Source organism: Mobula hypostoma, chromosome 1, assembly GCF_963921235.1.
Source record: "Mobula hypostoma chromosome 1, sMobHyp1.1, whole genome shotgun sequence".
In the NCBI taxonomy this organism is placed as follows: domain Eukaryota; kingdom Metazoa; phylum Chordata; class Chondrichthyes; order Myliobatiformes; family Myliobatidae; genus Mobula; species Mobula hypostoma.
In genome coordinates this window covers 51,201,979-51,228,624 of record NC_086097.1, presented here as the reverse complement: position 1 = coordinate 51,228,624, position 26,646 = coordinate 51,201,979, and the positions used below count along the sequence as shown (strand labels likewise).

The 26,646-nt window shown below is 39.0% G+C and overlaps 1 protein-coding gene across 3 annotated transcripts in view; it reads left to right on the top strand.

Annotated features, from left to right (window-relative positions):
* nin (ninein (GSK3B interacting protein)) overlaps window positions 1-20,684 on the top strand; it is a 149,623-nt gene extending 128,939 nt beyond the window's left edge. For 2 of the 3 annotated variants that reach the window (XM_063048625.1, XM_063048634.1), the window contains 9 exons: window positions 4,685-4,798; window positions 4,901-5,014; window positions 5,443-5,589; window positions 6,158-6,337; window positions 7,270-7,410; window positions 8,492-8,605; window positions 13,302-13,502; window positions 19,082-19,195; window positions 19,524-20,684. In XM_063048625.1, the coding sequence (XP_062904695.1) occupies window positions 4,685-4,798; window positions 4,901-5,014; window positions 5,443-5,589; window positions 6,158-6,337; window positions 7,270-7,410; window positions 8,492-8,605; window positions 13,302-13,502; window positions 19,082-19,195; window positions 19,524-19,736 (1,338 nt within the window). In that variant the 3' untranslated portion in view covers window positions 19,737-20,684. Of the gene's footprint in view, window positions 1-4,684; window positions 4,799-4,900; window positions 5,015-5,442; window positions 5,590-6,157; window positions 6,338-7,269; window positions 7,411-8,491; window positions 8,606-12,714; window positions 12,792-13,301; window positions 13,503-19,081; window positions 19,196-19,523 lie in introns of those variants that run through there. The other variant, XR_010018042.1, reaches the window with a different exon arrangement.
* Window positions 20,685-26,646: the final 5,962 nt, after the last annotated feature.

The following is a 26,646-nucleotide window of genomic DNA, read 5'->3' as shown; positions in this document are numbered from 1 at the left end:
CTATCACTCTGGGTCCCATCCCCCTTGCAAATTAGTTTAAACCGTCCCGAACCATGCTAGCAAACCTACCTGCAAGGATATTGCTCCCCCTTGAGTTCAGGTGCAACCCATCCAATCTGTACAGGTCCCACCTTCCCCAGAAGAGATCCCAATGATCTAAAAATCTAAAACCGTGCTCCCTGCACCAACTCCTCAGCCACGCATTCAACTGCCATCTCCTCCAATTCTTACCATCACTGTCACGTAGCACTGGCAGCAATCCTGAGAACATCACCCTTGAGGTCCTGTTCTTCAGCCTTCTGCCTAATTCCGGAAACTCACACTTCAGGACCTTATCCCTCTTCCTGCCTATGTCGTTGGTCCCAACATGTATCACGACTTCTGGTTGCTTTCCCTCTCGTACCAGGATGTTGTGCACCCGGTCAGAGACATCCCGAACCCTGGCACCCGGGAGGCAACAAACCATGCGGGTGTCCTTCTCACGTCCACAAAATCTCCTGTCTGCTCCCCTGACTATAGAGTCTCCAATGACGACAGCTCTCCTCTTCTCCGTCCCACCCTTCTGCACCACAGGGTCAGACTCAGTGCCGGAGGCCCTGCCACCGTGGCTCACACCTGATCGGTCGGCCCCGCCAACAGTATCCAGGACGGTAAACTTCAGGGGAATGGCTACAGGGGTGCTCTGCACTACCTGTCTGCTCACCTTCGCTTTCCCCCCTCTGACTGTCACCCAACGACCTGCTTCCGACAGCCTAGGTGTGACTACCTCCCTGTAGCTCTCATCTATGACTGCCTCATTCTCCCTTATGAGTCGAAGGTCATCCAGCTGCAGCTCCAGATTCCTTACACGGTCTTCCAGATCGCCCATATCAAAAAACACAGATTGATTTGATGAGAATGGCTGGTAGCTACTTAATCATTAACGCAAGGCATTCTTGGTCTAGGAACAAATAGATTTAAAGACATCTGAATGGCAAAGTCCAGTGCGGAGTACACAGTATCAGAGACAAGTGATAGGCGGAAAGAGCCAGGCTGTAAAACAACCACCCAATATCCATGGTACACATGGAGTGTTCAGTGTTTTCAAAAACCCGTTACAACCCAAATACCCAAAGATCTACCCTGCTGAGACTCGGGATCACAGAGGCAGCCAGCATCTGTTAGAAGCAGCACTTTAAAGAACTCCAGAACTATGACGTGGTTATTGCACCTGTGTCCTTAATCCCATTCGCAGCACTGTGCTGTGTCTCTGACAACATCTGTACTATCCATCCCAACAAGAGTTACAAAAGGTTATAAACAACTGACAAAACAAAAGGAGACCTCCAAAGCAGTCGAAACCCCTGTTGGAGGACACTGCAGCAACAAATGTCTGGTGAAACTCCAAACTCTACGTCTTCTGCTCTTACATGTCTAGTCACGGGTTTCACATTGCTGCCAAAATAATGTGTGAATTTCTGCAGTGCATGGTGCCATTGTGAAATAGCATCTGCAGTTTCTAATGTCTCTCTTTGTAGGAATTTGCTGTTTCCTACATTGCAAAATTGTTGGTCATTCAAAAAGCTCTCACTAAGTGTAGTACTGTTAAAAATGCTGGTCTTAATGCACTTAACAAAATTTTTAGAAACAAGAATTGCATCAAAGAATTGGAAAATGGTGAATGCTGCACTTCTGCCTGAAAAGGGGATAAGCCAAGTTAAACCAAGTAAATGCTGATCAGTTGACTTCATGTTGCTTACAGGAAAACTGGTAGAATCCTCACTCCAAAATGATAACGAAGGAGAGTGAATCAGAAATAGTCAAATCTGTCAGATAAATTGACACAAGGGAAACTTGTCGCAGTTCTTAGTTATTAAGACGCTACCAGGAGAGCTTTGAAAATAAAAGAAACATTAGAAGTTATCTGATATTTCTTGGCTTGGCGGATGGTGCTGATTCCAGAGTCCTCTCTATATTTAAATAGTTTCAACAAGATGACCAGGAAATTTTCTGCACATGCCAAATGAATGAGCTTGGCAGAGGGTGGGGTGGGGGGAATGATTTGTGACAAATGCATTTGACTTTATCCAAACATGTAACAGCAAGTTTCTGAAAAACAGAATGTTAGAAGCTGTGAACTTCCCATGACTGAAGAAGAGATTGAAGGCATTAATGTCAATGCTTTTGAGTGGCACTTAACAGATCATTGACATTCGGATTGTAGTTTGTTAATGAATTTACTTTGGACTTTGAGTTTCAGTTCTACCAGCACCAATAGACTCCTGTCCACATTACAGCCTTAGTTGAAATATGAAGAGATGTGCAGAAATGCAGAGATGAAGCAGAAATGAATGTCTTTGACATTTACTATGTTGCAAAAAGAAACTGGAATAACAGAAGGCAACGGGGTCCAGAAAGAAAACTCCCCAAAAGCCACAGCCATACCTAGAAGAGAAAGAAAATGAATGAGGTTGTAGAAACAACAAACACAAAATGCTAGGGGAACTCAGCAACTCAGTCCACATCTGTAAAGGGAAACAAACTATGTTTTGAGCTGAAACCTTTTATTGGGACTGTTAGAGGTTGTTGAAAGCCATTCTTTTCACCTATTGAATAAGTTCAAAATACGGTATTTATAAAAAGTATACACCCCCTTGGAAGTTTTCGTGTTTTATTGTTTTACAACATTGGTTCACAGTGGATTTAATTTGGCTTTTTTGACATCAACAGAAAAAGACTCTTTCATGTCAAAGTGAAAACAGATCTCTACAAAGTGATCCAAATTAATTACAAATACAAAACACAAAATAACTGATTGTATAAGTATTCACTCTCCCCCTGCCCCCTAATATGACACACCAAATCATCACTGGTGCAGCCAATTGGTTTTAGAAGTTACATAATTAGTTAAGTGGAGATCTGTTTTTGGAGACCTGTATGTAGTCAAGGTGTTTCAACTGATTGTAGCAAAAATACAGCTGTATCGGGAAGGTCCTGCTGCTGGAGAGTCAGTATCCTGGCAAAATCTACACCATGAAGACAAAAACTGAGCTGCTCGAGCAACTCATTGTCTATGGAGGGAAATGGACAGTTGCTGCTTCACTGGAGAACCTTTATTTCCACCATTTCTGATGCTTCTGAGTTACTCCAGCTTTTTTTTTAATCCCACAAAGAAGAGCAGAAAAAAATAATTGTGAGGGAAATATTAGCTAGGTTGTCAGAGTAACATACTAGCCCATCTTAAAAACTGTGCAGAAGATCTTTTATGTCCACCTGAGCTGACAGAGGCACCTCAGTTTAACACTACAGCTAAAAGACAGGACAGTTCTTCACAGGAATACCTCTGGAGTGAAGAAGTGTGACCTGAAAACAAGTCAAGTGATAGGCATGAGTGCTGTCAATAAGCCACGGCAGACATATTGAATTTCTCATTTCTATTTTCCTCGTTAGCTCTTTAGTTAGATTAATGGCTTTGCAAATTTCATTCTTGTTAGCCTTTGTTACCTTGTTAGGTCTTTTCCATGTGTTAGACTAATAATCCTGTAGATTTTATTTACTCCTCTGAAGTACTTTTCCTATGCTTTCTTTATCTACTCTGTTATGACCTTCATTCCTTAATGCCCAAGAATGGAAAAGCATACAAAGAGTAGTGAATATAACCCAGTCAATCATAGGTAAAGCTCTCCTAACATTGAGCACATCAACAAGGAGCGCTGCCATAAAAAAACGTATCCATTGTCAAGGGCCCCCACCATCCAGGCGATGCTCTTTTATCATTGCTGATATCAGGAAGGAGTTAAGGAGCCTTCGCTTCCCCCAGCAACAGGTTCAGGGACAGTTATTACCTTTCATCTATCAGGATCTTGAACCAGCGTGATATCTTCACTCACCTCAATACTGAACTGACTCCACAACCTGTAGACTCATTTTCCAGGACTCTACAACTCTCAGTGTCATTTATTTATTTAGTGGGTTATTATTTTATATTTGTGTTGTTCATCTTCTTCTGCACATTGGTTGTTTGTCAGTATTTGTGGGTAGATTTTCACTGACTCTATTGTATTTCTTTGTTGTACTGTGAATGCTTGCAAGAAAATGAATCTCTGGGTGGTATATGGTGACACATATATACTTTGATAATAAATTTATTTTGAACTTTGTAACTATACCCTTATTGATAATTGTTTGTTCTTAATGTGTTTGTAAATCCTAATAAATGGGTCTGATCTATATTCTCTTATAATACCACATTTTTTTCATCACCCAACTTCCTTCTGCATTACTAGTCATAATTTTAGGTTATCGCTTTTGTGTTGTACTTTTATCAAATCTTCTTTCTGATGCATGACATCATTCTTTCATTGAGTGCTTTGGATGTTTTAAGTTATACCCCACCAATTTTGTTCTAACTTTGCCTCTGCTGATAACATTTCCACATAATGTCTTGGGTTAATATTTTATTTCTTTATAAAGTCCATCACATCTTTTCCTTCATGAATTCCTTCTGTAAAATTATTATTAATAGATGCTATGAACTATAATACTTTGAAGTTGCTTTTGTATCCTATTTTTTTTCCATTGACTCAGGAATGGAAATAAGTGTCAGTAATTAAAGCAAGTGCTTCATGATCAAAGACTATCTTTGCAATTTTATAAATGTCCATTTTGTTAAAAAAAAATCAATATGTATATTTTACAACTCTAGTTCTCCAAATATAACAAACTGGAAGATGAAGTTACTGCTTTAAGACACAAAAATGCAAAGTTGATCAGAGAGAAAGAAACATTGAATGATGAAGTGAACCGATGCATTGAAAAGGTAAGACATATTTAATAACTAATACTAATCAGTGGCTGCTCACTAATTGCCTACAATTGTCTGGACAATCATTTGTAACTGTACGCCTCTAATTACACACAGATTGCTAAAATGAACATTGTTGAGGTGCAGACTGAAAATTTCAGACAAGAATGGCAGAATTCACTACAAGAAGTTCAAAGATTAACTGCCCAGCTAACTGCATCGCAAGAACAGGTATTGTAAATGAATTGGGGGAATAAAAATTGTATTTTTATACTCCATGTGTACTATACTACAATCAAAATAACAAACAGAGTTTGCCTTTCAGGCTATGTCCTGAGATGCCATTTATGAGAAAGTTGGATTAAGTCATCTTTCACAGAAATCCCATTGAGAAATCCCTTGTTTACGTACCCATTGCCTGTTGCATTTTGATGACACAGATTTGGTGGCATAGATTTTTGCAAGTTAGTTGCCTTGTGTACTGGGACCATCCGTAGGAAATTGCACAAAGTTTTAGCTTTGTTAAGAGTAACGTCAAGTCAGGAGCAAATGAAGCATTGAAATGCATTGTATCTATTGTCAGTGATAATAATCTTTCAAATGTTAATTGCTAAATTTAACAGAATAAATTTTATTAAGATAGATGCTTTGTACTTTAGGTACAGAATCTGGAAGAAAGTTTACAAAATTTCAACCTCCAGACAGCAAAACTGAAATCAGACTTCCGGGTAGCTCAACAGGAAAAGGAGGCATTGAAAAAAGAAGTGATGTTGTTGCACAAACAGCTACAGACTACCAAAGACAAGGTATAACTCCACTCAAGTGTTCTCTGAATTCTGCTGTAGCATTTTTAAATTAAGAGTAAATCATGTGCAAACTTATATTTTGATCTTTAATCTGAGATTCACTGTAAAGTGCAATCATAGCATTTTTCAAATATTCTTCCCTTGCCATGTTCCCTGCTTTCTCCTTTCCCATTTCTCAACTAACGGCTGATCCTTGCTGTTTAGAGTTTCACGGTATCAGGTGCACAGCCAAACATAGCTTCCCTGTCAATAAGTTCATACAGACACCCAATGGGTGCACAAGAGCTAGTGTTTCCCTACATCTGTGTAGGCGTGCATTCCGAACGTCATTCCTTCAAATGTACAAATAGGGAGTGGTGAGGTGGGAGTGTTGGAATTTTTATCCAGTGAGGACTGAATGTTCTAATGGACTTCTTCCCCATGCTATGTGAATTTCCACAATAGGTTGGAATGGGAATGATAAAGGAGGGAAAAGAATACAAAATCAATTGCCTCTTGCAAAACATTCAATAAGGACTTAATTTCTGATTATTTGATTGAGTCACTGATTTCTTGCTATGCTTTTCAGAATCAGGAGCTGGAGCTTAATTTGCAATCTGCAGATTTTCAGCACCAGCAGAAAAAGTTCTACCAGGATGATCTGGCTCAGCTGGTGGAAGAAGAACAGAGATTACTACGGGAGGAAAATGAGAGGCTGCAGAAAGAGGAACAGCACATAAAAGAAGAGCTGCACATTGCCAGGGAGAAAGTAATGGAGAAAATAATCAAACAGCCTCTCAGTTGGCATATCCATGCTAACCTTCAAAATATTTTTCTTTCAGCAATATTTAATTATATTGAAGAGACTTTTTAGGAGTACTAAAAGTCTGCTTTGTCCTTTGAATTCCTTTCCCTCCTATTTTTCATAATCCCCATTCCAACCCATTACTGAAATTCATAAAACAGTCTTAATCTCAAATGATCCATTTCCTGCCAATGAAAAAGAATATTTAGCAGAGAGAGAGGTCTTTTGATATACTCAGTTTAGACTGAAGGGCATAGTGAAAGCAAACAGTAGAGAAATAATAAAAGAGTAAGCCAAATATATTTAATGTACACATAGAGCAACGTACAGTCTCATCAGCACCGCATCCTTTTATCTTAAAATTGTAGGAGTTATTTTCAGGCCCAAAGCCCTCTGTAATTCTGGCTTGATTTTCTGGGATTCCCTCCATGAACTCCTTCATTCATCTCTACCGTCTTTGAAATTTTATGTAACACCCAATTCGTTCAGTCATCACTTTTTCACTGATTTTAATCTCTCTTTTCACCATTACTAGCTTGAGCATTTTCTGTGTTGTTGGTCTTGTGTATGTTCAAATACTTGTTGATTCTTCATTTTTTGCTGAGGCCAATCCAAAGACTCCACATGGATGTTTGATTGTAATTGACGATACCGTGGCCATTATTTATTAAATGAGAATAGTGCAAATTTTGCTACTGAAAGTGGACTGCACAGCACTGTTCAATTTGTGAAAACTCTGACAAGTTCACTTCAGCCATTCGTAGTAATTTAAGTACAGGAAAAACATCTGTGTAAAAATAAGTACTTTTAACAGTAAGTTGGACCTTGCTGGAAATCTGCATAGGATAGAATTGTGCATTTCAAAATTTGAGTACAGTTCTTCTCTCTTTTCACAGATCAAACAACTGGAATCTGCAGTTTTAACACTGAAACACCAGAAACACTACACCAAGTCTACCTTGCTTAAAGTTGCTGAACAGGAAAAACTATGCATGAAGAGAGAATACGATCAGATTCAGAAGGATCTCGCCAGGAAGGTTGGTAATGACCAGAAGCAAAATCACTCTTTAAGATGTTATCAGAATAGAGGATAACATTTTAGACTTTTTTTAGAAAATCTTTCAAGTGATGTTGGCTTCATAGGCGGAGCCAACACTTAATTGTTCACCCCTAATTGTGGAGTGTTGAAGGTTTAGGTAGCAGAGGCAAGGAATAGAATGATGAGATGTGGTGGAATGGAGACAGACATGCTCCATGAGAATTTAGAAAACAGAGTCAATGCTCTGATATATTACTGAGAAGCTTCTCAGCTGAAAATTTAAACCTCAAACAAGGATTATTGTGATCCATTTACCAAAATCAGAAACAGGAACAGAGATACAATCAGCAGTTGAGATGCCAAAGTTTATAGCAAAAACTAAATGTTATGGTGAACAATGTGCGGGTCTATCCAAAAAATTGTTTTTGCAAAGTGGATAGAATACATGATAATTGTCATACATTCAAGATGATACCAAAGAGGTCAATATGTTTATTAACCTGACCCAAATTTTGTAGATGTAGATTATCATGATTATCAGCATGAAATATGGGATGATGAAGATGGACCATTGGGTTGATATAAACAGGACTGACTGCATTGCAACCACTGCAGGAAGAGTAGATGGTTTAATGGAAACAGATAGGGACATAAGCAGTGGTGAAAAATACGATAGTCTAGGGTTAAAGGGCATTGCCAGAGGACTGGTTATCTTTGCATAGGAACTTTGTGCAGTGGTGTATTTACAAATTTGGATGAGGTGTGGTTTGGAGGGAAATGTGTTGTCCCAGTCACCTCTACCCTTTTTCTTCTTCATGGTAGTAGCTGGAATTTGGAAGGTGCTTCTATTAAACACAGTACTTAAGTGATGGCGGAAGTGAAAGTTTCTGTTGGAGGAGAAAATATCAGTCAAATGGGCTGTTTGCCTTGACACTGTCGAGCTTTGTAAATGCTTTTGGATATGCACTCCATATATTCATATTATGACCTTGATGCAACCAGCAGTTAAAAGCCAAGTCAAATTCAAATTATTTCTTGGTCTGTTCTGCTGTAACACAGAGACCTCATTATCCCAACAGACAAGTCTGATGTCCTCCCTTGAACATGAACTGAAAGTCCTTAATGTAGAAAATGAGATGCTGCGACAGAAACAAGCTACCCTAGAAAGCCAACTATTGGAGACTAATGATAAGGTATGCGCAAGAAAAATCACATCAAAATCATTTTACATCCTTTAACATGGGTGCAAAGATTCTTAATAAAGCTGTTTGAAATCCTATTCAGATTATCTATTGTTTACAAAAACAAAATCTACAATGTCGGAACAAGTCATTCTATGTCAGATTTTACTGTTAAAGTTTAATCTCACTCGCCCAATCTAAACCTGAATATTTTGAAATAAAAAGCAAAAGATGCAGGAAATCTGAATCAAAGTACAAAATCTTAGCAGCACAAAGCGGGTCAGGAGGGATTGGTGTAAGAAAAACTGAATCAGTGTTTCAGGTCCAGGACTCTTTATCAGTTTATATTGACGAAGGATCAGTGATATTAAACCTTGACCTTGTTTCTCACCATATGAATGCTACCTGTCCTGTTGACTGCTTCCAGCAATTTCTGTTTCGATTTTTATTTTCGCATATGATTGTGCGTCCACTAAATCACTTATGTGGAATTGAAAACAACTTCATAACATAAGTTATAAAGTAATTGCTGATGCCATTACTTCTAATTTTCTTTCAGCTTGTACATGTACAGAGATGATTGTCAATCTCTCAGCTACTGAAGGAATTTCTCACTGCCCTTTCCATCCTTCCGTATCACCCCATAATCTACTTGTGTTGTGTATTTAAACTTCCGGTAATATGAGCAATATTGTAAATGTATTGTGTGATTAAGCATTCTTTGTTGTTTACATACCATTACAGTTTATATGTAAAAATACGTGAATGACACATGTCATTACGCCACCGTGCTGTATGTGCATGCGTAAGAGCGAAGTGTACGTTTATCCCAGACTCCGTGTTTTTCTTTCCCAATCAGTTTTATGTTTTGGAGTTACAAAACATAACAGTGGCAATGAGTACGCTTTAAAGCGAACCTGAGATGACTACCTACCTGTTGAAGAGCGGCACGTTCTTTCTTTCCTCTTTTTTTCCCCTCTTTGGAAGCACAGCGAGATATTTGATTTTTTAAAAATAATGGAAAATGGACAAAATTCACAGATTTATAAGCAACGAGTACTAGGTAATAATAATCGTAATTAAACATAGCAGAGATGGCTAGCTAAATTGGAAAGATAAACACATTTAACTGCACAAGGGATAACTGAATTTTGTATACTACTGAACCAATTTAGATATTTTTTAAAGCAAATGAAATAGCCATTGAGAAATGAGTTCCAGTTTTGGTGGTGTTGGCAGAATTTTGGATGGTGATGAGAGGGCATACAGGAGCGAGTTATATCAGCTGGTTATGTTGCAGCAAGAACCTTGCACTCAACATCAGTAAGACCAAGAACCAGTTGTGGCCTTGAGAAAGGGTAAGACAAGGAAACACACACCAGTCCTTCATTGAGGGATCAGAAGTGGAAAGAGTGAGCAATTTCAAGTTTCTGGGTATCAAAATCTCTGAGTATCTATTCTGGACCCAACATATTGACGCAGCTACAAAGCAGCTATATTTCTTTAGGAGTTTGAGGAGATTGCTATGTCACCAAGACACTCCCAAATTTCTACAGATGTACCTTGGAGAGCATTCCAACTGGCTACATCACCATCTTGTATGGAGCAGAGGGGCTACTGCACAGGATTGAAATAAGCCATAGAGCATTGTAAACTTAGTCAGCTCCATCATGGGCACTAGTTTCCATAGTATCCAGAACATCTTCAAGGAGAGATGCCTCAGAAAGATGGCATCCATCATTAAGGGCCCCCACCACACAGGTCATGCCTTGTTCGCATTGCTACCATCAGGAAGGAGGTACAGAAGCCTGAAGGCACACACTCAATGATTCAGGAACAACTTTTCTGCCAACTGATTCATGTTTTTTCTCTATTATTATGTATTGCATTGTTCTGCTGCTGCAAAGACAACACATTTCACGACATACGCTGGTGAGATTAAACCTGATTCTGGTTCTGGAAGAGCATGCCAGTTGCTTGGATATTTCACTGCTCCAACCAAACCAGCTGAAATTAGCGTTGCTGATGTCATGAAAGCAATGCAGAAACATTTTAAACTGAAACTATTGTTGATTACAGAACACTTTAGGTTTCATAAGCGGAATCAAAAGTGGGGGGGTCCCATTTCAGCTTACATAGCTGAAATGAAGAGATTGTCTGAGCATTGTTAGTTCAGGACTGGGCTTAATGATGTACTGAGAGATTGTTTAGTTTGTGGAATCCTGCGAAAAGCATTAAAAAAAAAACTCCTAACTGAATCACAACTCACATTTAAAAGAGCAGTTGAAATTGCTTTATCAATAGTAAGTCAGAGGTACAATTGAGTTGCAGACAGGAATGAAAGTGAGTATGAACAAAATTGCAAAGTCAAAACAGAAACCTGCCTGGTCAAACAAATTGTGTTACTGTTGTGACAGGGCCTCCCATACACCAGACCAATGCAGATTTAAAGGCAAGAATTGCAAAACATATAACAAAGTAAGACATATACATAGAGCATATTGGGCAGACAAAAATAAACGGACTACATGTTCAGAAGATACCAAGAACATCTTGGAGAAGAGAGAAGAAAGGAGATGAAAGGTGTGTAGAGCTGTCAGAACCACTTCCTGCAGTCCCAGATTCAACTCCTACAACCACCACAGAGCAAGCCCTAGAATTTGAGATTATTTCACAGCCACAAGTCTTATCTGTCAAGCAGAGTGATTCCCTCTTGTCAGGAAAGATATTATCCCACAAGAGTAAGAAATCCTTAGGCCTGAATGGGACAATTTAGTATTTCCTATGCTATGGATGTGATTATGCCACTGCATTGTGCTTGCTTCGCTAAAAGTAAAAACAGTCCACATTTATCCTAGTTTCCCTGTGTTTTTCTTTCAATTAGTTTTGTTTTGAAATTTCAAAAATGTAACAATTTGTTCTATTGAAGAAAGGCTCTAATTTCTAGTGCATATTTGTATTTTTATCATAGCACCATGCAATTGAATTTAGCAATCTTACAATACTTGCAAAGGTTCAAGAAACTTAAGAAATATAAATATTTTATTTTGTGATTATATTTAGCATTTTGAATGATTATGTTACAACTAGCAACAGATGTTCTTTATTTCAACATTTTAATACCATCTGTTGTTATTTATGGGAGCATATTTAACATTGAAGTAATTGCATTATAAATCAGAAAATGTTGATTACTTTAATAAGGCAAGTTAGGAAGAGCATCACATTAGTCTTGTTACTGGAAGGCTCACCTTGACTCAGTTAGTCCACACATCTGACAAATATATCCAAACACTTACTCCTCCACTCTCTCCATCAGTACAAACCAGTCTTCATAACAACCTTGCATGACCAACTATCCACCACTACCAACCTCATGGTAGCTTTAGCTGAATAAATGTCATCTGGATAGACAGAAGGTGAGATGTTGGTCTAGCTGCAGGATAAGCTGAAGTGAAGAGCAGCATGACTTATGCAGACTTAGCAGACTGATTAAAGACCTTGTGCTTAGTTGCATGTCCAATTTAAGCGGATGTGACATAGTGCTCATCATTCCTGATTTGTTGAGTCATTAAATCACTGGTCATACTAATTCCTGAGACCAGTTGTCCTCTAATTGTGACTCTGATTGTGACCAGCTTACTCAGCATAAACGTGGATCAATCATGGGAATTTTCCAGATTGCGTGATACTCTGCTGGCTAGTCATGGAGTAATAGTTGAAAATTTAAATACTAAGGCAAAACATTAAAAAATTGGCCTTCTTATTTTGTTTCTGGCTAACATAATACATCACCTTTATGGCCATGCTCCATGAGGCAATAGAAGGAAAATGTTCAGAGAAAGAATTAGTGTTGATTCTAATGTTGATTTATAGGGAATAAACCCTTATTCACACTAGTAGTCCTTGATTACTGAATACAAGTAAGATTTCTGGTGATTCCCTGGAAATCAGAACACTACACTTTTCCAAAGTCAGAGCACTAAATAGGGTGTTCTCATTTGTGTACAATACACTCATACTTCCATTTCCAATAGAAGCTGAAATTTGTAAGTGCGTAAGACTTGGCTAAAACCATTGGCTGAAGTATCTGAGAAGGAGTTCTCTTTTTTTTATTATAGTCACAATTTTAGCCACGTGGCAGTGTAAAAAAAATCGGAAGCTTGATCTCATGCAAAAACAGTTTGAAGCATGGAAGGTAAAATATTTATAACTGATATACCTTTTTTAAAAATGCTACACATCATATAGAGGCTTAAAAATACTGAAGGACTTAAAGAGCAAGTTCATTTTTAAAATGTTCTTGAAAACAAACTTAATTTCATATAATTTATTGTAAATCTTATGAATAATATTATTGTTTACATTGATGATATGACAGAAGGGTATGAGGATTTGGCAGGTAAAATGAAATAGATTTATTAATAAAGTTAAACAGTAATTTGGCTAATAAAAGATAACTCAATTTATGTAATTGTTAAAACCTTTATTTATCTTATAGCAGAGCATTCTTTCATGTATGGTCTTTAATTTTTTCTTATCTCTAATTGTTTTGCTATTTCTGTGTTAACATGTCTTTTTGAAAGTTTGGATCTTTAACAGAATTGAGGTGGCTTGAGAGAGGAGTGCTTGAATCACAGTGTAATTAGCAATAGCATATAGTACAATAAGTGAATCATTCATTTACTAATTACATTCTTCTGCATAGCTGCTACAATCAAATTCAAGCCTGACACTGAGCCAGACACAAAATCTTCAAGAACTTCAACAAGTGCGGGAACGTATCTGCTCCATGGTGCCTAAAGAGCAGCTAGTGCAACTTCAGGAATGGCTGAATCTGAAGGAAGTTCAATGTCATCAACTGCAAGATCAATTGGATGCAAAAGCTGCAGAAAGCAATACTCAGCAGGTAAACATGAGGCAATAATCTAGACCAGGAGTTCCCAACCGTTTTTATGTCATTGACCAATACCATTAAACAAGGGGTCCCTGGACCCCAGGTTGAGAATCCCTGATCTAGTTCAAACTAGCAATTCTTATCACTTCAAATTCACTTTAGAAGTAAGTGAGGCAGTATGAAATACAATTTTATATTGTATTGGATCCGTGGGCAAAATGCCATAGCACTACTTTTGATGTATTTGGACTCACTGTTGCAAATTCTTGGCGGAGATCTAAATGGGAATTGGCGCTACAATCATCACATTTCGCATACCAAGAAGCAACTGTGTGTTTTAAGCTGGGTCTTAGTGTGATTGCCTTGTTATTCATTCACAGAAATAGATTACGTTTTCACCAAAATGCAACAATATGATTTTCTGTTTTTGTGTTCCTTTTAGTGGCTTTAATTTCTAGAATAAAATGCTTTTAATCTGATTTGTTGATAATACTATTTGAAGTGGTCATTTGTAGTTGTGACTTGTGTAGAATATTGAGTCCTTTCCTTTCAGAAATATAAGGTGAAGTGTGCCATTTACATTCTTTAAACCGTTCTCGCAGCTCAAGCAGGGAGCAGTACTTGCTGATACCTACAGGAAAATTAGTACTTGTGAGGCCTTTCATTGTAAGCAGGTATCAGAGGTAGAAAATGTTCTCAGAAGTCAGACTATTTGCATATGTTTTTGAAGGAAAATATGTTATAAATTATACAAATTATATTTCTTATGCAGGAATTTGATTTGTTAAATCTTTTTTCAGATGAACATGCAAAGTTTTTTTTTAAATATAGTTATATGATCTTCTTCTTCATGTGCCTTGCATGTTACGTGCCTGGGTGATCATGGCTTCCCACATCGAACGATCCCATGCAGCGTCAATGATATCTCACACACTTAGATCTATTAGTTTTTTCACAGTGTCCATATATTTTCTTCCATGTTTCCCAGGCATATGGCCTTGTAATGTAAGGCATTCTATTTCTCTCTTTCTGATGACATGGCCCAGGAATTTTAGCTTCCTCTCATTTAATGTTCTTAGTAATGATCTTTTTATATGGGCACGTTGGAGTACTGTCTTATTAGTTACCCTATCTCTATATGATAGGTGAGAGAAATCATTTGAAAATTCTTATTTGGCCATTACAGAGACCTGATTGAGAGAGGGACATGAATGGATGCTTAATATCCCAAAGGTTTCGATATTTCAGAAAGGGAGGTGGAGAGGTGGGGTAGTTGCATTACTAATCAGGGATAGTATCACAGCTGCTTTCAGAGGGGGACATAATGGAGGGTTTGTCCACTGAGTCTATATGGTTAGAACTCAAAAATAGGAAGGATGCAATCACTCTGTGATTATACTACAGATTCCACCACCCCCTGCCCCCACCCCCCAAACAGCCACCAGGACATTGAGGAACAGAAATGCAGGCATAATAATGAAAGGTGTAAAAACAATATGGTTGTTGTCATGGCGGACTTCAACTTCTGTAATATAAACTGGGACCTTCTGAGTGCAAAACATTTAGAAGGGGCAGAATTTGTTAGGTGCATCCAGGAGGGTTTTTAAATCAATATGTAGATAGTCTAACAAGAAGTGCAACTGTACTGGACCTGATGTTAGGTAATGAGCCTGGCCAGGTGACTGACCTTCCAGGAGGCGGACAGTGACCACAACTCCTTGAGTTTTAAGATAGTTAGAGATTAGGGTTAGTATGGACCTTGTGGGTGAGTATTCGATTAGAGCAGGGGAAATTACAAGAGAGTTAGACAGGAACCAGAGGGAGTTAATTGGGAACAGCTGTTTTTGGGCAAGTCCACTTCTATAATATGGAAGGTGTTTAAAGACCAACTGGACAGAGTACAGGGGATGTATGTTCCAGTCAGAGGTAAGGACAAGGATGTCAAGGTATGTGAACTTTGGATATTGAGGGAGTTGATGAAGTTAGTCAAGAAGAAAAAGGAAAAGTATGTAAAGCTTCTGAAGCTAGAATCAAATGGAGCCCTAGAGGATTATAAAGAAGCCAGAAAAGGACTCAAGAAGAGATTTAGGAAGCCAGGAGGGCCCGTGAAAAGCCCTTGGCAAGCAGGATTAAAGAGAATTCCAAGGTGTCCTATATATCAGATAACAGGAATTCTGCGGATGCTGGAAATTCAAGCAACACACATCAAAGTTGCTGGTGAATGCAGCAGGCCAGGCAGCATCTCTAGGAAGAGGTGCAGTCAACATTTCAGGCCAAGACCCATCGTCAGGTCTCGGCCTGAAACGTCGACTGCACCTCTTCCTAGAGATGCTGCCTGGCCTGCTGCGCTCACCAGCAACTTTGATGTGTGTTGCTATATACCAGATAACTAGGCAGGGGGTAGGACCATTCAAGGATAAAGTGATGGAGGGGAGAAACATTTGCTTGGATACATATCTCAAGGTTATATAATTTATACATCCTTTGATAATACATGTGCTTCGAATGTGTGTGAGGTCCTTAATGAGTACTTTACATCAGTAATTACAAAGGAGAAGGATGTGGAGGATAGTGATGTCAGTGTTGAGTATATTGATATGCTAGGGCACTTTGAGGTAATGAAGGAAGTTGTATTGGGTGTCTTAAAGAACATTAAGATAGATAATCCAGCTGGAGGTCTGTGATTAGAGGTGTTTTGCAGGGATCTGTACTGGGGCCTCTGCTGTTTGTCGTGTGTATAAATGACCTGGATGAAAGTGTAGATAGTGGGTTAGTAAGTTTGCAGGCTTTATAGAGATTGGTGGTGGTGTGGATAGTGTAGAAGACTGGCAAAGAATACAATAGGATATAGAGCAATTGCAGATATGGGCAGAGAAATAGCAGATGGAGCTTAACCTGACCAGGTATGAGGTGTTGCACCTTGATAGGTCAAATGATCCTGAACGGTGTTGATGAGCAGAGGGATCTTGGGATCCAAGTTCATAGGTCCTTGAAAGTGGCGACACTTTGCTAGAGTGGTTAAGAAGGCATATGGTGTATTTGCCTTTATTACTCAGGGCAATGATTTCAAAAGTGAGGAAGTTATGTTGCAGCTATATAACATTCTAGTTAGGGAGCATCTGGAGTATTGCATACAGTTCTACTCGCCTCATTATAGGTGTGATGTCAGGGGTTTGGAGCGGGAGCAGAAAAGATCTACCAAGATGTTGCCTGGATTAGAGGATGTGCTATAACAGGAAGTTGCACAAACTTGGATTGTTTACTTTGGAGCAGTGGAGTCTCAGGAGAGATCTGATAGATTTATAAGATTATGAGAGCCATAGATGTAGAGTAGACAAACAATATCTTTTTCCAAGGGTTGAAATGTCTAATACCAGAGGGCATGCATTTAAGGTGAGAGGGGGTAATTTCAAAGGTGATGTGAAGGACAAGTTTTTTTTACACAAAGAATGGTGGATGTGTGGAATTCACTGCCTGGGGTGGTGGTGAAGGCAAAAGCATTGGAGATTTTTAAGAGACGATTTAGATAGGCAGGTGTATGTGAGAAAAATACACCTGCCTGTCTCAGAAAGGCAGCATCCATTATTCAGTACCTCCAGCAACCCAGGGCATGCCCTTTTCTCACTGTTACCATCAGGTAGGAGGTACAGAAGCCTGAAGGCACACACTCAGTGATTCAGGAACAGCTTCTTCCCCTCTGCCATCCGATTCCCAAATGGTCATTGAATCTTTGGACACTACCGGTTTCCCCCACTATCCGAAGGTAGAGCATTGCTATGAAAGCCAGAATGTCGTAAAGTGAATAAGCCATTACCATTTATTAATATGGGAAAAAATTTTGAGTGTTCCCAGACCCAAAAAATAACCTACAAATTCATGCCAAATAACACATAAAACCTAAAATAACAGTAACATATAGTAAAAACAGGAATGATATGATAAATATACAGCCTATATAAAGTAGACATACTTTTCTGCAGCACTGTCTAGCGCAGCGAAAATCTCGCGGAAGCACTCTCGGCAGAAACATTCTCTCCTGTAACCTTTATGCTATGAAGCTGCCAAATCATACCAAGTAACACATAAAAATACACAGCCTATATAAGGTAGAAATAACGTATGTACACTGTAGTTTCACTGACCAGAATCAGGAAGACTCCAATAAATTGCAGTTTCGTCACAGTTAAACACTTGCTTATACGAATAACCACCTGACCCAATCGGCAATCGCCTCTGATCTGGGACGACATTTACATGCCGGGCGGCACCTAACTAATTAGCTGGTTTATTTCGGCTTTCTTCTTAAAGATGTGCTGGGTGCGATCCGACTACTGCTGCATTCTTCATGGCAATGTATCAGTCCGCGGCCCGGAGGTTGGGGACCACTACTTCAAATATGAAGCTGCCCTCGCCTCAGAAGCTGATCAAACTACCTTTAAGTTCCACTTTTGCAACACTTTCATCACCATTGTCCAGTGCTTTCTGTTTCAGCATTAAAAAGACTGACTGATTTCTCCTTAAGTATAAGAAAACTTAACGGAACACCATGCTTCATACACCCATCAATTCACTCAAGCAAAAGACTTTCCATTTTATCCATTATTGGATGCTGACTAAGAGAGACCACTTTGCTACGAGCGGAACCAACAGCAACATAGGCAGCTTTCAAATTTCTTTCTCTCTGCATGTAAATAGTGCGAATGGTTGACGCAGGCAAGTTCAACACACAGGCAATGAATGTCCTTACTTCGATCACCATGATCAAAACGCTTAACTATGTCTAGTTTTACGCTAAGTATAACACCCTTACGAGCTCTTTTAGGCTTTTCCAATACCTTAGAACTCATCTTGCTAACGGATGCACAAAATAAATCGAGATAAAGCACGTGTTTAAGCAATGCCGGCTAGAATGCAGTTCCAAGGGAGGAGCTTGGCTGTTCGGGCGTGCGCTGCCTTTTTTCGCATGCTGCCTTTTTTTCATAACAGTGAAAACAGCTTCTGTTAACGAAAACAGGTAACTAATGTAGGTCTTTCGTAACAGCGAGGTGTCGTAAAGCAAACGTTCGGAAAACGGGGGCCACCTGTACCTCACTTTTTTTCAATATACAGTATTTCTGTTTTTGCACATTTTTAAAAATCTATTCAATATATGTAATTGATTTACTTGTTTATTTATTATTATTATTTTTATTTTATCTATTAGTATTATTTTGTTCTCTGTTGTATTATGTATTGTATTGAACTGTTGCTGCTAAGTTAACAAATTTCACGTCACGTGCCGGTGAGAATAAACCTGATTCTGATATGGACATTGTATAGGTAGAAGAGATTGGTTCAGCACAACACTATGGGCTGAAAGGCCTGTTTCTGTGCTGTGTTATATAGCTCAGGAACAGGCCTATATTCTATATCACCAAAGTCCTTCATAATTTATACTAAAATGACATAAGCAAATGATCCATTTTTATAGTTTAAGAAATTTTAGTTAAATTTTGTAACTTATAACTCTATAACTTCAAAAATAAGAATATTGCATCAAATTTTTGTTTTACGATGAGTAGTAAATCCATGGTTATAATCTGTTCTTTCAGGAGGCATATGAACAATTGCTAAAAAAGATGGAGGAGAGGATGCAAGATGTTGAAAATAAGTTAAGAAACCTTAAGTTGCTGCTCCAGGACAAAGTCTATCAACTAAAGGAACAAGTATGTTGTGTTTGATCTATTGTTGTGGTTAGATTGCTCATTGTTCCAATTACAAATAAAGCCTCAGACAAATTGGTGCAAGATTTCTGCTCTATAAACATAATTTACATTATTCCTTTACTTATAAAAAGAAATATAAAAAGAGAGGGAAAACAATTAACTTATTCTAAATTAACCAAGTAATTATTTTAATCAAATCAAACAGCATTTCACAGATGAAATAAAAAATGTCTATTAAAGATCCCCCCCACTTGTTTCAAAAGCACATCTCTTTAAACAAACAATAAAAACAGTGGAAAATCTAACTTTAAAATCTGTTGATTCCCAGCTGTCAAAGAACATTAAAGCAGATGAAATAGTAAAGGATTTATACATTGAAAATGCCCAACTCCTCAAGGCCCTTGAAATGTCTGAACAAAGACAGAAGACAACCGAGAAGAAAAACTACCTGCTTGAAGAAAACATTGCTGGCCTTAATAAAATAATCAAGGACCTATCTGCACCATCGTTGTCTGCAACCTCGAATTGTTATTCATCTTAATGCTTTCTATAAGTAAAGTACCAAGAGCTGCAGTACAAAGAAGGACAAAGCTTGAACACTAATGCACTTTATGGATTGAATATTTATTGAGTGCTTACATTTTCCAGGACCCTACTCTGTTAAGGATTACAGAAAGGAAAAGGCACTGAACATTATGTACATAATAATGCCCTAGTGGCAGTTGTTTGGAATACTTCAATCTTCATTATTTAATTTCCAAAGGAAATTTTGCATTCAGTGATAAACTGACTCCGGATAAAACTGCTGTCTGTAAGTGGGATATCTGGTTGCTTAGTTTTCGAACATTTTAGGCCAAAGACTAAGTACTGTAACTGGGGAGAGAAGAGCCAATCAAAAGCAACTGCTGTTTTACTATGGGAGAAAAAAGTGTTTGTAAATATAGACAACTTTGCCTTTTGTTTTTATCCAAAGTATTAATGGTGATAATTTAAATGTAAAGTATGCATTTTTTAACTTATACAGTTTGTAAATGTGGTGCAATGAAGACATTAATGTATTCTTGAGAAAAAAATGTATGTATTGATATTTAAAATTATACTATGCATAACAATCAAATCAAACCAGTTAAAGTATTAATGTTAACATCTTCTGGAAAGCCCATTAACATGTAAAATTTCAATAAGTGTCATATTATCTAATATTTAATTTTGTACAAAATAAAGATTATTGCATACAGAAAACAATATTTCCTTCATGCTGACTGGAACAATGCAAATAAGTTGTAAGTTATGCATTGCAATTGAATCCATTCACGCATTGCTAAAAATCCAGTGCATGTTCCTACATGGTCTCACCAAATTAAAACAGTAATTATTCTCATGAATGTAATATTGTTGTAATGTAGATATATAACAGCAAGCATTCTTCAGGATCACAAAAACCAACCTGAATCTGTGTAGAACATTTTTAAATTATGAATAAACTCTTCTCAGGCTTCCAGACGGGTACAGGTATCATTTGTAACCAACGTTTCGATGACAAACTCTGCCACCTTCTTCAGCAGTGGGCATGCCTAATTCAGTGGCATTTATATCCCTGTAGTCCATCCCTCCTGATTGGTTAGTCCTCATCCAATCAGGTTTCCTCTCTCCCATCTTGTTTACAATTGAACTCCAGCTCCTACATAGAGCGAGACCTTCATCGTTGTTAAAATTCTTTTCATCTAGTTTTATTTCAATGGCTTCCTTTACCAGGCAGTACCAAAAGCCATTGGCATTGGCACGGCACAGTAGTTTTGTGCCTTCAAAGTCAACCCTTTGGCCGTTGTGAATGCCGTGTTCTGCTACCACCAATTTTTCCGGGTAGCCTAAACCTCCTGTGCTCCTTGATGCGGTTTTCCATCGTGCTTCCTGTCTGGCCAATGTACCCTGCTCTGCATTCACAGGGAATCCTGTAAACACCAGCCAACCTGAGACCGAGGTCATCTCTGACCTGCATAAACTGTGACTTGAGCTTCCTCATGGGTTTGTGGATGACATAATCCGGTATTTCTTCAGAATCCTGGTGATCCTTCCAGAAAAAGAGGACAGGAGCAAGAAATTGAATCTCCATGCATCATGTAGTAATGTATACGTGTTTTGATAAGAAATTTACCTGGAACTGTCAAGAAAGGATTGTAGGTTTGATTTATTGGTATAAGGGGTGGAATGGTGATGAAGATTTCACAAGAACTGATAAGATCAGCCGGATTTGCTGGATCCAGTCCAAGGGTGGAACAATATTCTGACGAACATCGAACACTGAACAATACAGTCCAGAAACATGCCATTAACTTCTTATTTAATGTCCCACTGAACTAATGCCACCTGACAATATAATGTCCCCACTTGTCCATTCCCTGCACATTTATGTACCTATTTAAGAGTCTCTTGTTCCCCTCTGTTGTATTTGCCTCAAGTATCACCCCTGGAGGGGCATTTCATGCACCGACCACAGGGTGTCAACAAAACCTTGCCCCACATATCTCCTTTCAACTTAACCTCTCTCAGCATAAAGGCATGCCACCTAGTCTCTTATATTTCAATCCTGGGACAACAAAACCAATTGTGTATTCTATCTGTGACTCTAATCTTACAAACATTTGTTAAATCCTCCTTCAGCCTCCACAGTTGCAGAGAAAACAACTCGAGTTTATCCATTCTCTGCTTATAATCCACGTTTGGTCTCAACAAGTGCTAGACCTGCCCATCCAGATGAGGCGACACTTTGCCTGTGAGTTTGTCGCGGTCACCGACTGTATCCATTCTCTTGTGCAGTGCACAGACCTGACACTTATTGCGGAACTACTTTTGCTCTATCCACCACGCCAAGTGATTCTGAGAATGATGGGATGTTGTATTTTATTCACCCTATCTATACCCCTCAAAACCTATACACATCTTGAGACCAGATGAGGGGAAAGATGAGTGATCAGGGAAGGGAAATGAAGTCAGAAGCTGGGAGGTGATACAGAGGCTTTGAGGAAAGAGAAGCAGAATAAAGGGTGTAAAGGTAGTAAGGTAGAAGGGCTAAAGTGCGTATACTTCAATGCAAGAAGCATCAAGAACAAAGGTGATGAACTGAGAGCTTGGATACATGCATAGAATTATGATGTAGTGGCCAATACAGAGACTTGACTGGCACCAGGACAGGAATGGATTCTCAATATTCCTGGATTTCAGTGCTTTAAAAGGAATGGGGGGGCAGGGGAGGAGGGGTGGCATTACTGGTCATGGATACTATTACGGCTACAGAAAGGGTGGGTAATGTAGCAGGATCCTCTTTTGAGTCAATATGGGTGGAAGTCAGGAACAGGAAGGGAGCAGTTACTCTATTGGGAGTATTCTATAGGCCCCCTGGTAGCAGCAGAGATACTGAGGAGCAGATTGGGAGGCAGATTTTGGAAAGGTGCAAAAATAACAGGGTTGTTATTATGCAACACACATCAAAGTTGCTGGTAAACGCAGCAGGCCAGGCAGCATCTCTAGGAAGAGGTACAGTCGACGTTTCAGGCCGAGACCCTTCGTCAGTCCTGACGAAGGGTCTCGGCCTGAAACATCGACTGTACCTCTTCCTAGAGATGCTGCCTGGCCTGCTGCGTTCACCAGCAACTTTGATATGTGTTGCTTGAATTTCCAGCATCTGCAGAATTCCTGTTGTTTGGGTTGTTATTATGGGTGACTTTAAGTTTATACCTTATGCTTCATTGTCGCCAAACAATTGATACTAGGACGTACAATCATCACAGGGATATTTGATTCTTCCCTAATATTGATTGGCACCTGATTAGTTCCAAGGGTTTGGACAGGGCAGAGTTTGTTAAGTGTGTCCAGGACGGATTCCTGTCACAGTATGTTGACAGGCCGACTAGGGGGAATGCCATACTAGATCTAGTATTAGGTAACGAACCGGGTCAGGTCACAGATCTGTCAGTGGGTGAGCATCTGGGGGACAGTGACCACCGCTCCCTGGCCTTTAGCATTATCATGGAAAAGGATAGAATCAGAGAGGACAGGAAAATTTTTAACTGGGGAAGGGCAAATTATGAGGCTACGAGGCTAGAACTTGTGGGTGTGAATTGGGATGATGTTTTTGCAGGGAAATGTATTATGGACATGTGTACGATGTTTAGAGATCTCTTGCAGGATGTTAAGGATAAATTTGTCCCGGTGAGGAAGATAAAGAATGGTAGGGTGAAGGAACCATGGGTGACAAGTGAGGTGGAAAATCTAGTCAGGTGGAAGAAGACAGCATACATGAGGTTTAGGAAGCAAGGATCAGGTGGGTCTATTGAGGAATATAGGGAAGCAAGAAAGGAGCTTAAGAAGAGGTTGAGAAGAGCAAGAAGGAGGCATGAGAAGGCCTTGGCGAGTAGGGTAAAGGAAAACCCCAAGGCATTCTTCAATTATGTGAAGAACAAAAGGATGACAGGAGTGAAGGTAGGACCGATTAGAAATAAAGGTGGGAAGATGTGCCTGGAGGCTGTGGAAGTGAGCGAGGTCCTCAATGGATATTTCTCTTCGGTATTCACCAATGAGAGGGAACTTGATGACTGTGAGGACAATATGAGTGAGGTTGATGTTTTGGAGCATGTTGATATTAAGGGAGAGGAGGTGTTGGAGTTGTTAAAATACATTAGGACAGATAAGTCCCCGGGGCCTGACGGAATATTCCCCAGGCTGCTCCACGAGGTGAGGGAAGAGATTGCTAAGCCTCTGGCTGGGATCTTTATGTCCTCATTGTCCACGGGAATGGAGGATTGGAGGGAGGCGAATGTTGTCCCCTTGTTCAAAAAAGGTAGTAGGGATAGTCCGGGTAATTACAGACCAGTGAGGAGCAGAAGTGGTTGAGGCAGGTTCGATGTTGTCATTTAAAGCTAAATTGGATAGTTATGTGGACAGGAAAGGAATGGAGGGTTATGGGCTGAGTGCAGGTCGGTGGGACTAGGTGAGATTAAGAGTTCGGCACAGACTAGAAGGGCCGAGATGACCTATTTCCATGCTGTAATTGTTATATGGTTATATAAACCACGCAAGTGTAGGGAAGACCGGCAGTGGCAACGGGTTCCTCCTCATTGTCAGGTGTCCTGGTTTTTCTGTCAGCCCTTTAGTGGGCCCAATTGATTTCCTTCACCTTGCAGCCACTCTGTACACCAGGCACTCCAATAGTTCCACGACCATCTGAACAGTATACGTCCAAACATCCAATTCACAAGGGAGATGGAGAACAGTGATTGCTTCCCATTCCTAGGCATTCTAATATGACGGAAAGTAGTAGCCTCAGATACGGTGTCTATCAGAAACCCACTTACATAGATTTGTATCTCGACAGTAACAGCCACCATCACACCTCCCAATGTAGAGTGGTTCTTTCTGCTTTGATTAACCGTGCAGAAACTATTTTGGACTCAGAGAGTCTCCCCAAGGAAACAAGATGATCACTCACAACGTTCCTATAGAATGGCTACAAGGTGAAGGAAATCAACTGGGCCCTTAATAGGGCTGACAGAAATAGCAGGAAATCTAACAATGAGGATGAACCCATCACCACAACCTGTCTTCCCTATATTTTTAAATTACCTTTTTGTTTCAGGAATAGTGAATTTTAAAGTAAAGTATTATATATAAAAATATTATATTATAAAGTATATATATATATCTTGCAAAGGTGACTGATGGTTAGGACAGATGGTCTATTTTCTGAGTTTACAAATGTGGTCATTTTAAGTGTAACACACACAATGTGCTGGAGGAACTCAGCAGGTCAGGCAGCAAATGGAAATGAATGCTGCCCAGGTGGTACCCAGAAATATAACCCAGGTTATATTTGAAATATTCTCCATTCTTGGCATGGGTGCTCCTTCCCACTCTGACTTTATGAGGTGTTGCTGTGGAGTCTGCATTTGATCAGGAATGATGCCAAACCATTTTGCTGTTAGAGCATGGGAGAACTGGAATTGGTTTATTGTTACATGTACAGTACTGACATACAGTGAAAAGCTTGCTTTGCATACTGTACGCACAGACAAATCATTACACTGTGCATTGAGGCACAATAAGGTAAAACAATAACAGAATGCAAAATAAAGTGTAATAGCTACAGAGAAAGTGTCATGCAGGTCAACAATAAGGTGCAAGATCATAATGAGGTAGATTGTGAGGTCAAGAATCCATCTTATCATAGTAGGGAACCATTCAATAGTCAACGGTGGGATGAGAAACCTGTCTTGGATGAAATAGAAGAGTTTCCTTGGTTCTCAAATTTTTTCAGATAGAACCTGAAACAACAGTTTTGGGAACACTTACACTTGGAGTAATTTCCTGTAATTTGGAGTTGCCTTTATGTTATCTATTTTCCCTTTGTCATACCCAGAAAAACACATAGATGAAAAGCCGAAAACATGGAGTTTCATGACTGTTCCCTTATCTGTTAACTCTATTTTTAAAAAGTCTCTACTTTGTACAACATTTGACATACAGAGTGAAACCTCCATGTCAAATGGCAACGTACACATGGTAAATTGCAAATGTTATGTTTAAAAAGAATTTTTGCAATTGTTCACCCAAAATATTTTGAGTTATGGCACGTTCCTTTGAAACATAATTCCTTCCATTTGTATTTAAAATATATGAAAATGAGAACAAAATGAATGACTTCAAAATGAAAATTGAGTTGCGTCTGCATTTTTGATCTAATGAACTGCACAATTTGATTCTGTCACCTGAGGTCCACCCTTGGTTGAAATGCCATAGCAATCAATTAATATTAGCATAAGTCTTATGAACTATTCTGCAGGTTACAAAAGCAGCCATATACTGTAAATACAAAATCATTTTAGATTTCAGGATCTGTATGTGAATACTTCTGAGTGTTTCAACACCCTGTTACTGTACGTGACCTTCATGGGGATATGCTTCCAGTCCCCGTACATTATGATTTGACATAACATTTAAGGTGAAATATCATTACTTTGCATTTTTCTTATATGCCTTGTCCATCAACAGAGTATTTCACATTTAGTTGTACTAGACAGTTGAATATGCGTCTGGTTATGTAGAAGAATAAACCGTGTTGGTAATGGTGAATTGATGTATGTGGATAATTTCTGTTTAACTGTCTCTAAGGCAACTAGGGTTACAAAGTTAAGCTGTATCTATTATTGGAAGGTTTCATCAAATGTCTAACTTGTACAGTGTCTTGCTAGTGACCATACAACTCACATTGATTGTCCAAAATATCCATTTATATGATGCACTAACTTCTGTCACAAATTGGGTAATGGGCCTCTGTTTCTCAATTGTGAATGTCAATCAGAGAGCCTTTTTTCACATTTTTTTCATAACAGTGAAATGCAAGTGCAGATTTATGTACATGGATCACCAAAATATCACGGTCAGATATATAAACAACA